Genomic DNA, 12,111 nt, shown 5'->3' with positions numbered 1-12,111 from the left:
AAATCTCTGTTCCTGTGTCCAAGGCTGTGGCTGACACAGCCTGGGTACCAGGGAGTGCTCTCCCTGTTTCCTGGGGGAATGAGCCCACATTGCAGGACAGTACCTTTGCGCCTCAGCACCAGCTTGTTGAACAGGTCTGACATCAAATCTCCACCTTGTCCCGTAGCTCTCACTGAAACAGAGCAGAACAAGTCAGTGAAGAAAGATTAGTCTGAGCTAAGCACTATGGCAAAAGCATTTCCTGGCAATACTGCCTTCAGATAAAGAAAAAACTCCAAACCTCTAATTTTGTATGACACCCCAAAACTACAGTCCACTTTCAATTCAGGAAAACACTAGGTACTGCTAGCAGGGTTAATGGCATCTCCTGGGGAAAACCAAGAGTGGAATTCACTGAGAAATGAACTGAATGGATTCCATTGAGTGGAATTCACCTCAGCCAAGGTGCTTAAACTGGTTCAGCCCTGTCCCCCAGGGTTTCATTTGTGTGCCTGCTCCTGTGCATCACACGTGAAACTTCCCTATAAGCCCTGGGGCAGATGCCCGTTGGGCCAGTGGGGTTTAGCAAGTTCACAGAGCTCTGGCTGAGTGGTGAACACCTGAGACCTCCATCAGCCTGTGAGGAGACAACTCCTTTCTGCTCTGTGAGTTCACTGTGCTCCTGCCTTGCCTGCCTGCCCCCAGACCCAACACCTCCCCAGCCTGACAAGGAAAAAAAGTTGTGCCAAAGAGTCTCAGCACCTTGTTCTTGTTCCTTCTGCTTCTTTTTCTCCAGCTTTCTCTCCTTGACGCTGCGAAGGTTGGCCTTCCCAATGCCCCCGGCCTGGCGGATGGACTCCAAGAGACTGGCACGCCCAGTGGAGGGGTTCACCACCTCCTTTGGGGCTCCTTGGACTGAAGCTGCAGGGACAGGAAGGACAGACAGCATCAGGGTCAGTGCATCAGCTACAGGCCCAGCCAAATTCCCATGGCAAGGGCTACTCCAGTACCTTGACAGCATCTCATCCCACTGCACATCTTCCCCTGCTGGAAGGCTGGGAAGGCCCCCAAGGACACAGGTGAAGGGAAGGAGGCTGTGCAGCTGTGGAGGAGCCCACCCTTACCTGCAGGCACTGTGCTGCTGCTCTCCTCACTCCCTGCCTGAGCTGCTTCCAAGGGTGCCGTGGGCTGGGGCAGGGGCGGCGGAGGAGGCACCGGAGTTGGCACAACAGGAGGCGGAGGGGGAGGTGGAGGGGGAGGAGGTGGCAAGAGCTTAGCGTCTTGGAGATCTGAAATATTAAAGAAATTGTATCTGAAGAGTCCCAGTTTCACCTCAGAGCTTCACACACCTCAGCAGCAACAGATCAGAGTCCTCAGCACCTGCAGCAGAGCACTCCTGCCCTGTGCACTATCTCTTAACAGCAGGCAGGGCCAAGGCAAGAGTCTGAGATTCTCCTACTCTCCCTCCCCAGCTGCATCCCACTTGCACAAGGACATCCCACCAGGCTGACACACACACTGTGCTCCCTCCTCCCCAGCTATGCAGAGAGAGGGGGAGGGAGGTAAAGGGGCTGCAGTCAGGCCAGAACTTGAGCAGGTTGCAGCTTTCCCTCAGGCCTAAACCAGAAGTGCAACATCCATCATCCATCTTAAAATTTCTACCAAGGGACTTTCTGCCTCATCTCCACTTTCCAGCAATCCCCTCCTTCCTCCTTCATGCGGTCCTGGGATCAGAGATTGAAAATACCTGGTTGCAAAGGCTCCACAGACTCAGTGTTGAAAGTGGGCAGCTCTGGAATTGCACTGCTGGGGGCAGAGGGTGCAATGCCAGGGCCCAGGTCAGCGCTGTACATGAGGTCTGCAGCAATGCCAGGCAGGTCTGGCAGGTAGGAGGGCACATCAATCTCAGGGACCTGGCCCAGATCTGGCACATAGAAGTAATTTTCAGCGACCTGAAGAAACCCAAACCAACAAGGTAAGGCAGTGACTATGTGCTTGCTGCAAACAGGGGCACTGCAGGGAACAATCTGGGCACCAGCCAGAGCTGGGCTGGGGTACCTTGGCACATCAGCTACCCCTACAGCTCTGTGCTAAGCAGTTACCTCCTGCAGGCCAGGCTTGGGAAAGGCAGACTGCAGGAGGAGGAAGTGCAGAACCCTTCTTAGTTTCACAGTAACCAGTGAACTCTGAAGGGTTCACACACTAACTGCTGCAGCCTAAATAAACCAGTCCCTTCTCCTCCAGAAGAGGATGGTGTCTGAACTATTCCAAAGATTAAAATGCACAAACCAGTAGTTACAGGGGTTTGCTTTTGTGTTTAACACACAGGCAACACAGCAGTGATGGTGGATGTGAATAAAGAGTTTGTTCACTATATACATTATATCACTATATACATTATATCCTCCAGTCCAACATGATGAACAGATGATTGCCAGGCTCCTTTTCCCAGTCCCAGCAAAGCTGGTACACCCCAGTTATGGCCTTTATAAGGTGCCAGGTACCAGTCACATGTTGGGGCAGCTGGTTTGGTGCACTGCCTGCCCCTTGTGTACAGCAAGCACAGCCCTTTGCTCAGTCTGGCTGGCCAGACTGGTTCTGTTTGCACCAGTAGGCACCCCTTCCCAGCAGGAATGATGGGGATCCCACTTCACCCCAGGGACCTTCTAGCAGTGGCACATCACCCTCACACTCTGAGGCTCAGGAGGTGGCACAAGGGAGTTGATATCCCATCCCATTACTCTCCTTTCACCACTCAACAAAGGCTTGAGCAGAGAGAAATGCCTGCCAAGTGTGAGGCTTTTGTCTCACTCATCAAGCTCACACCAGGACCTCAAGCACAAAACCAGGCAAGGTCCTTCTGATAAATGAATACTCTGCAGCCCTGTAAGGGGCTTTAGTCCTACCTGCTCACCACCCTATCAAAGTCCTTTCTTTTCACAGAACTGAGCACAACCCTCTGAAATGTAGGCAGCTGCCTCTCACCTGTCGGTCTAGCTGTCCCCGTTTGGTGATGGAGAGAGGTGCATCAAAGAGCTTCTCTTCTGTCTCTGTTTCTAGAGCCACATGGGTCTTGGTCACTGCTCCAGCCAGGGGATCCAGGAACACATACTTCTTGTACCTAAGGGCAGAAAACAAGTATTTTAGTGAGAACCAAGGCCAGAAGAAACAGTGTACACAAGAGGGCCTTGGAGGCAAAGACCTGACTTCACTCATAAAGCTGGAACATGCTGGGCCTTCCAGCTTCCTTCTTTTAGCTCCATTTTTCTGCCTTTCCCCTCCACAACCAGGAGGCAAGCAGCTCCCCACCCTGCCAGTGCAGCCTCCAGACTAATTCTACAGCAAAGCCCCATTGTAGTGCCACCATGACCAAGCTCTCCCCTTTTTACCACCTGGCCTGAAACCGTCCTACAGCCTGCAGCAGGACACCAGTGATTTTTCACTCAGGGTCCATGAGGACAGACAAAAAGGAGAAATGATCCATGGCTCAGGAGAAGAACGACAAGGTCCAGCAGCTGAAAGCTCAAGAAGAGCTTAAAGTAGCTCTTCAGTAAGAGCAGAAAGAAGAACCATGATGTGAGTGGAAAAGGGAACTGCAGTGAGGGAGGTGGTGGAGACATTAAAGCAGCAAAAGCAATAAAGTAATGCTGTGAGGAGTTGCCATGAGAAGCAGCAGTACCTAAGCTGGCACACAGGGCAGAGAAGGGCAGGCATATCTCAAGGCTGGAAAGAAATTAGATGTACAACAGAAAGAACTAAGCAAAAGAATGTGCAAAGTTGGGTTGAATCGGGTGAGTAGAGGATCAGAAGGGGACAAAATAACTGCTTCCACCCAAGGCAAAGAGCAGGGAAGGTTCCCAGCTGGAAGCCAGCAGAGAGGTATCAAACCCTGTCCTATCAAGAGCCTGATAGGTACCATCCCCAGGAAAGCAAGCAGTCATTGCAATGCCTGAGGAAGGGAAAGGTCCTCTGAGACAAGCAGGGGCAGGTGAGCAGCACAGCACTGCTCCAGCTCTCACAGGTTCTCGGTGGTATTGAAGAGTAGCAGGGAGCTGAGGGAGCTGATGTTCCTGGGAAGGCTGCCCAGGCCTTCTTCTGCATCATCCTCCTGGTGAATTTTGGTGCTCACGCACACAGGGAAATACTTGAGCTTTTCCTGCAAGAAGGCAGATAAAAGGTGGTGAGACAATAGAACCATGGCTGCTGAGGCAGCTCTCCCCAGCCACCACACCCCACTGTATGGTCTGGGAACCCTGCTGCTCCCTCTCTATCTCCCTTTGAGCTAGGAAGTACATGAACAACATTGCAACCCCTCAATCATGAAAAGTGTTGGCAGTTCAGACTGGCAGCAAGTGCTTTTGCTGCCATGGATGGGTCATGCTGAACACACTCTGGCAAGTATCCACCAGAGTAAAACCACCTCTCTGGCTCTGTAGTCACAGGCAGGGATCAAGCACCACAGCCTAAAAGGCTTTTGTTACAGTGTCTCCAATTACAACACATTTTCATGCAGGCAGAGTTCCCCACACCTCTCTATTACCTCCCCTCTGCTGCCTTCACTTGATGTTTTAAGAGCTGTGATTGCCCAGGTGGGGTAGGCAGGAAGGCAAAGGAAAAAGAGGTTAGGAAAGAACAGAGTGCCTGCACTAGGCAAGAGATCAGGCAGAAAGGAGAGCACAGGCTGGAACGTGTGCCAGATGGTTTTGCAAAGCCTGAGGGATTTGCAGGAGTTTTCAACTCTAATGAACTGAAATCTTCTCTCTCTCAGTTCTAAAACTTCATGCATAATATATAGAGTTCCCTTTCGAAAAGGACTTATTACATCTGAGCTGCCTGACTTTTAAAGAGCACAGGGGTTGCCATCCCACATCAGAGCAGTGCTTCAGCTGCCGTGACAGTGCCCGCTGCCACATGCTCTGGGGATGAAGCTCAGTGCCCACAGCACTCTGCTCCAGAGGGAGCAAAGGCATCAGTTCCTGAACACAGACACTTTGGGATGTGTCACACACATCAGACCCCTCTGTAGACCCCTCCTCAGCCCCTTCACAATTCTTTCTTCACAAGAAAGGCAAGCAGCAGCTACAAGGCAGTCAGTATTCATACCAGGAGAAACCAGAGCACTCTGCCAGGTTAAGTAACTCGCCACACCTGTGGTTTTCTTCTGCCACCACTCCAAATACTGTCCACAGATTCCTACTGCCTCACTGCTTCCAGCATCCCTGCACCACCCCATTCTCTCAGTCCCTCTCCCCTCCTTGTACTTGTGTGGGAGAAATGGAAACCACTGGTGGTTCAGTTTTAAGACCACATCTCAGGGACACAAGCAGTTCCTGCTGATTGAAATTTCAGTCTTGAATCTGGTAGCCAGAAATCCAAGGAAATGGCTTAGTCACAGTTCAGTTAGTCCACTAAGAGTTTATATGATGCTCTGAGACTATAAAATGCTATAAGAAAGGACCTGCAAGGTTTTGATTTAATTCAGGTTCCAACTTGTAAAAAATACATTGAAGTTAACACCTTCTATTTTATAATGGAAGCAAATAGGCAAAAATATATAAATTCTTATTTAGAGATTGTAGAAGCAGAGACTCAAAAATGAAAGTTCTTTTGATCATTAATATTCATTTCCCAATGTTTAATTTTTTAAGCATGAGGGAGTACTGACTCTTTTTGCCAGAACTGTTCAGACACACTTAGCCCTCAAGTCATTTATATATCTTTTTTAATTCTCTCTTTTGTATACTTCAGTTAGCACTGGAAGATTGTGCATCACTGTAAGGGTGTAGAGAGAAAAGAACCATTACCTACATTTACTTACAAACCTCATCTAAGGAATTTATAAAAGCACTAAGTATGACTCTTCTGAAATGTGAAATATAATCCTTTTAATTTAAATGCAATCAAAGTGCTAGTCTTACTCAAGTACCTAGATACGCTCTGAAATTTGGAACTTCCACACACTGTCAAAAATATCCTGCAACTGTGAATTCCACAAGTTAAGGTGCCATTTAAAAATTAGTTTTCTTATAGGAGCATTAAGTTCTTATGCCAAAGTTTGGCAACCTTGACATACTGAAGCCATGGGGGTTGTTTGAAAGCTCAAACACCCCAACCTGGGGGCTGGCACCTTGGCAGGATCACAACCCCAAGGACACAGCATTTTTCTTCTAAAGAACCTACAGTTAAAAATATTTAAAGTCATTCTGGCTCTTTATTTAATTAAACACACACTATTACAAATGGAATTGGTGGATGTACCAGAAATCCCACTCCCCCCACACCAATGGAGTGCTGAGGCCAGCTGGGAAAGTATTTCAAGATGAGCAAGTGACAAAAGCCTGGTTTAGGCTCCACATGCCTATGGTGGCTCTGGGAGAGGCAGAATTCACAAGGACATGCTAAGTTACTGACACAAGGTTACTCCAGCAGTGGGTGGTAACTTTTGCTTGGACTTCTTCCCATGTGCAGCACCCAGACACAGCTCCCACCACAAAGGGAAGCCCCACAGGGCTGCAGCCAGCTCCCAGCTGAGCCCTGCCTTGCTGTAACCCTGCATTGTGCAAAGCAGAGGGATTTCCAGGCTCACCACTAGCACTGTGTTTCTGGCACTCTCACCCATCAGTGCTTACCTTGCCTAAACAGCATCCTCTAAACAAATGAGTTTTCACTTGCTTGGGGTTGAGGGGGCAAGAAGAAAATCCAAGGGGGAAGCATTTATAATCAACTGCAGACCCACACACATTTCCAACTCAGCTGCTTACCCACCACAGCAAAACCCCTAAAGCTGCCACCACTTCCCCTCAGACTGACATCAGCAGAGTTTGCTTTCCTGATGAGGTGCTGTGTGCACGTGGAGTTTAGCAAAGGCCACTGTGCTCACAGCAAAGAGGCTTCTCTTTCATCAGACCTGAAAACAGGCAGTGAGCCCCTGCTGAAAGCCCTGAATAATTGAGGAAAGCCTAAATGCAAACATTAGACTTCTCCCTGTCACATTTCATTACTGCAAGGCTCTGTGCTCAGCTATGGCTGAGAAGGGCCTGTCCCCCTGAAATGTGGTCAGAGCTTGGCCACGCTGAGCCCCATTCAGCACATCAGCCCCTCCATCCTTCACCACTGACAGCAGCATCCCCACCCCACAGAGGAGCTCGTGTGTGTGAGCTTGCCAAGAGTGAACACTGCTGCATGAGGCAGACTCAGCAAAGCCAGAGAAAGATCAACAGTCCCAAAAGAAGATCAAAATTTGGGTCACAGGAGGGGAGCAACAAACATCCCCCAGGGCCTGAAACAAAGCCCCTGTGGTGATGGCAGCTTTAGTCACAAAGGGCAGAACATGGCAGTGGTACAGACTGACTGGGACTGGAAGAGATGGCATCCCAGGCACATGGCTGTGGGGAATGGCATGTGCACCATGCCATTTGTGGGATACAGCATTTTAACAGCTGATGTTCTTCTCAATCCCTTCCCTGTGCAAGGGGCTGTACTTCAGCACCAGCCTTTCAGGGTGGGAGCCCATCTCCCTGCCTGCCTCTGCTCCCCCAATTCCAGAGGGATGGGGCCACCATCAGACAGCAGCACTCCCTGGCAGACAGCAGCCTGTCCCATGCAGCTCTGCCTGTGCCACTGCCAGGACTGGAAGGAAGCAGGAACCCTGCTCAAGTTTGCCAGCTCTCCATTTGGCCAGCAATGCTGCTTCCTTGGCCTGGCTGAAATATTCATAACTACCTCTCTGTGTGAAGTCTCAACTCCATTAACACTCAGGGAAGTTTAGCATGATAAATTATTCAGTGGCAGTTTTATTTTTGGCCAAGTCACACAAGGATGAGGAAGGAAGTCTCTTTAGGGGTGGAGAGCAGGGAAGTTGTCAAACTGATCCTTAACCTGCTAGGAACAGCACATCTGCTACTCCTGACACAGCACATACACAGCAACTTTTAAACTTTAAGCACAGCAGCTCTTCCTCCTGTCCTTCCAACCCAGGGACAATGCCCAAATGCAACGATTTCCTGGGGCAGAAAAATGCTCTAATGAATGACTCCTTTTTCTCCTGACACTCACAAGCCTCCTTACTTTCCCCCTCTCACCAGAAGTAATATCAGAGCCTTCAGAAACTATTTCTGAAACAATTATGAGCTTGATCCCAGCTGCCTCACTATGCACAGCCAAAGCCTTGAGCCCAGGCAGCAGCACCCACCAACACCACTGCAGGAAACAGCAGCACTTCAGGAAATGGAACTGCTCCAGACACTTGGCAGGGCACAGCCACCCAAACTCTTGTACTGACATGGCCCTCTCCAAGTGGCACCTCCAGAAGCTTCCCAGTCTGACCTCACACCCTCCCCATTGACAGGCCAAATGAAAATATGTTCTACTCCTAGCCTATGTCCCAAAGCCCTGGCTCACTTTATCAAAGAGATGAACAGCCTCCAGGTTCTCTTTGCTTGTCCTTCCCAAGGTCTGTTCTCCTCCTTACCTGCAGAGCTTTTTCATCCAGCATTTGGTGTTTGCTCTGAATCTTGTGTCTTGGCCATTTCTGTTTAGCTGGGTCTTCTGCACCAGCAAAAATTGAACTGTACTCCTGCAGTCGTTCAGGGGCTGGATACTTGGCACTGGAAAACACCTATGGAGAAACAAGGAGGGACTAAAACCCAACAACTAGGCAATCCTACAAGGCAGAAACACATGGAGAGGAGCAAACATGCAAACTGAGCTGCCAATGGACAGCCTTGGAGTCAACAGGCTCCTAAGGGCTATGTGCACAGACTCAATATGCATGGGCTGCCACTTCTGAAACTGGAATTCCAGAGCTTTTCTCTCTCTGTAAAAGGACTAGGAAATCACTGGCAAAAAGGCTTCTACTGGCAGGAAAGGAGTTGGAAATACTGTATAAAATGGAGCAAGAATGGGGAAAGAAGGATTTTCACCAGTTTTACATGGCTCAATGGGATTAAGGTGCACTAAAGGGAGTCCCTCTGACAGCAGCTTTCATTCAAGTAAATGTCTATGAGCCTGAACTGAAGGAGTTAGTTAGGCTTAGGTCAGCACATACTTTTCTCTTTCTCAGAAAACAGCTGGGACAGAAACCTATAAAGGCTACATAAAGCCTGGAGCTGTGTGGCTCATGGGTCTAAAATTCATCCATTGGCCAATCAGGAATGGGATTCTCACCACAATCCTGCTCAGCAGTAAGGCATGGAGAGGTGAGTGGGCAGCAGCTGCAGCAGCTGAGCACCTTTTCTTCTCCAGAGCTCATGTCAGGAGCAAAGAAAGAAGGAAGAGAAGAGGCCATGCAGCCTCCACTGCAGTCACTACCTTAATAGCCTTCTTGCTGCCCTTTATCTTCTCAATCTTGGCCTGGGCGAGGGTGACTCTCTCCCCAATGGCCCGGAGCTGTGCCCGGCTGGCCTCCACCCGCTGAGAGATCCTAGCAAGGAGGCAAGGACACTTGTTGAGCTGAACAATCAGTGGTTCTTTTCAAAACAGCACTCCCCAGCCCCTCAGAGAAGGATGTGAATCTCAGGGGAGTGGGTTGTTTCACAGTGAAAACAGTGATGGTTGAGCCATGCTTGTATCCATCCCACTGAGAGCCTTAGGTAGTCCAACATGAATAGGATTAATCCATGAGTCACAGCATGATGCTCCTGTGGCTGTTTGGGGCACAGAAAGATGGAAAACACAGGGATCATTTAATTATTGCTAAGCAGATCTTAGAGTCAAGGCCTTTTCTGCCTCTCTTCCCACCACAGGGAGCTGGGAGGGGATACAGCCAGGACACCTGATCCCAAGTGACCCAAGGGATGTTCCAGACCACATGGCATCATGCTCAGCCTATAAACTGGGGAGAAAGTTGGCTGGGGTCCCCTGCTTGGGGACTGACAAGCTTCACAAGTTGGTGGTGAGCAATTGATTTTATTTGCATCACTTGGCTTTCTTGTGTTGCATTTCTCTCTATTTTTTATTATTTTCCTTTACATCATCATCATCATTATTATTATTATATAATTTAATTGTTTTTATCTCAACCCATACCACTAGATCAGCATCAGAATGCTTTGGGATGCTGGGAGCAGGCATCAGCTACAGCTAATGATGGAGTCACCTTCTCAGAGGCCTCCTTTCCTATTCATAACCAGCAGATTCTCCTCAGCTACAAGGGTAAAAGCTGAAAAGTCTTCTGAACTTTCACCCCAGTTCCACTGGATCATTCTGTGCCTGTGAAAAGCAATCTCAAGCATTGTCTTTAAATTTCACCAAGAGTCTCTCTTTGCTTTTGAGGAGAGAGCTCTCATGTTTTTTTCCTGCTCTAATTCCCTTCAGTAATGAATTTGAGAATCAGCATTTAGCCATGATTCCCAATTCCAAACTGTACCAAATCCATCTTTTCCAGTATTTTCACTTTGGGCAGCACATTCTCTCTTATAGTATAGAAATATAACCCCCCCTCAATGCAGATAGTGAAAAACAGCAAGAACAAGCAGCCTGTTCTCCTTGTACCATTCTAAAAAAAAACCCCTCACTTTCTCTAAACTTGAAGTATTTCTGTTTGTTTATAGCCATGCTCTCCTCTTCCTGGAGGCATGAAAAATCCTTCCTTATGCATATGGCATGATAGCACACAGCCTGTTTCTACCTTACTCTGCTTGGAGTGGGAGATGAGCAAAATTGAACCTCATGAGATTCTCCCTCTCAGAATTACTCTCCATTACCCCATTTTATTTTAAACACAGTCTAACAGCTTGTATTTTGTACCAACACTGAGTACAAATCTGTTCATGATTTCCTTCCCACACCCTCCCTCTGCCTCAGTGGAGTAAGTTCATATCAGTTTTACACTTGATAGGTTCTCAGAGTAGTTTCTGTTGTTCCTTTCAGTCTGCATTTCCTAGCACCTGTCTGCAGCAAATTTCATGTGTCACAGGGCTGTCCCATTGCCTCGTTTTGTTCAAGTGTGAGATGCCTCTGAAGGACCTAAATCTTTCCTAACTGCTCTCACCAGCAGATTTTTCCCACCTCACAGTTCACCTCTTTTCTAGAGGTTTCATAATAGTATTGATTGACACTATTTCCAGTACTGCTCTCTAGAGGCATCTGACTATTTTTACTCCCTTCAAAGCTGAAAAAACTGAGTCATTTATTTCTGCTTTGCTGCTCTCCCTCAAATCAATGATGCAATTTTCTCTCTCACCTGAGAGTAGACCTCTCTCCTAGAAGAACTCCACAAAGCTTTCTTGAAGCTCCAAATAAAAGTGAGGTATCAATTGCCTTTTAGCCAGTACCCTGCTGACTTCCAGACACAATTTTCAGCATCTGACAAGGCACATGCTTCTCTCCCAGAAGGAAGTGCTAAGCAAATAGTTATGCAAGCCCAGGTCTGGAAACCAATAAGTGTTCTTCTCCCTTTCACTTCATGAACATGAGTGGGTCCAGTGAGGCAGTCAAACACCTCCCTCACTCCCTTTCCTGCCCCACATTATCCCCAGTGTTTCACCAGGTACCAACCTCTTCCCTCAAAAAAAAGAGGGGAGACATCCAAATGCCTCTTCCCAGCATAAGCTGGGGAAGTTGTCCAGTGCCAGCTCAGGTGTTTCAAACCATGATGGATCCTCTCTGAGGCACCCTGCACATTCTCCTGTGATCTCCTCTCAAGGATTTGACAGGCCAAATCCCATTGACCTTATAGGATCTGCAAAAAACCTTCACCTGAGGTGGTACAGATGCAAGCCCACAACACAGAAGGAATACATATCATTCTACAGAGTTATTTGTTGCTGAACAAGATAACTTTGAAATGAAAATTAAACTCCCTCAGTCCAACCAATCCAAATTCCATGTACAGGCTCCTAGAAGTGCATGACTGTTAGCATGAACAGCTCAAGATACAGCTGTATGTGTTAGTTAGAAGAGATCATACACCATATACCTTACCAGAAAAAATACATGGAGAAACCCTCCTCATGTTTGATCAACTATTTCTACTGCTGTGGAAACTGAATTTACTCAAAGGACACAACCAGCTTTTGTAAAGAAAGGAAACAGGAAGGAAGGGATGGAGGGATGTGGCTGAGGATTTCAGGGGCAGTGCTGGAGGAAAGGTGGCATTCAGACCTTAATTTCCATTAAAGAGGAGACAAGGAC

General features: G+C 48.2%; 1 protein-coding gene across 4 annotated transcripts in view; it reads right to left on the bottom strand.

Annotated features, from left to right (window-relative positions):
- The window catches only part of WASHC1 (WASH complex subunit 1), a 37,584-nt gene that overhangs the window by 1,679 nt on the left and 23,794 nt on the right, over nucleotides 1–12,111 (bottom strand). For all 4 annotated transcript variants that reach the window (XM_005482693.4, XM_014264121.3, XM_026790804.2 and 1 more), the window contains 8 exons: nucleotides 9,289–9,400; nucleotides 8,450–8,596; nucleotides 3,999–4,135; nucleotides 2,965–3,100; nucleotides 1,727–1,931; nucleotides 1,104–1,268; nucleotides 742–900; nucleotides 104–172 (listed from right to left, as the gene is read on the bottom strand). In XM_005482693.4, coding sequence (XP_005482750.2) covers nucleotides 104–172; nucleotides 742–900; nucleotides 1,104–1,268; nucleotides 1,727–1,931; nucleotides 2,965–3,100; nucleotides 3,999–4,135; nucleotides 8,450–8,596; nucleotides 9,289–9,400 — 1,130 coding nt within the window. The remainder of the gene's footprint in view (nucleotides 1–103; nucleotides 173–741; nucleotides 901–1,103; nucleotides 1,269–1,726; nucleotides 1,932–2,964; nucleotides 3,101–3,998; nucleotides 4,136–8,449; nucleotides 8,597–9,288; nucleotides 9,401–12,111) is intronic.

This window comes from Zonotrichia albicollis, chromosome 4 (assembly GCF_047830755.1).
Source record: "Zonotrichia albicollis isolate bZonAlb1 chromosome 4, bZonAlb1.hap1, whole genome shotgun sequence".
Classification (NCBI taxonomy): Eukaryota; Metazoa; Chordata; class Aves; order Passeriformes; family Passerellidae; genus Zonotrichia; species Zonotrichia albicollis.
This window is presented reverse-complemented; position numbering and strand designations above follow the sequence as displayed.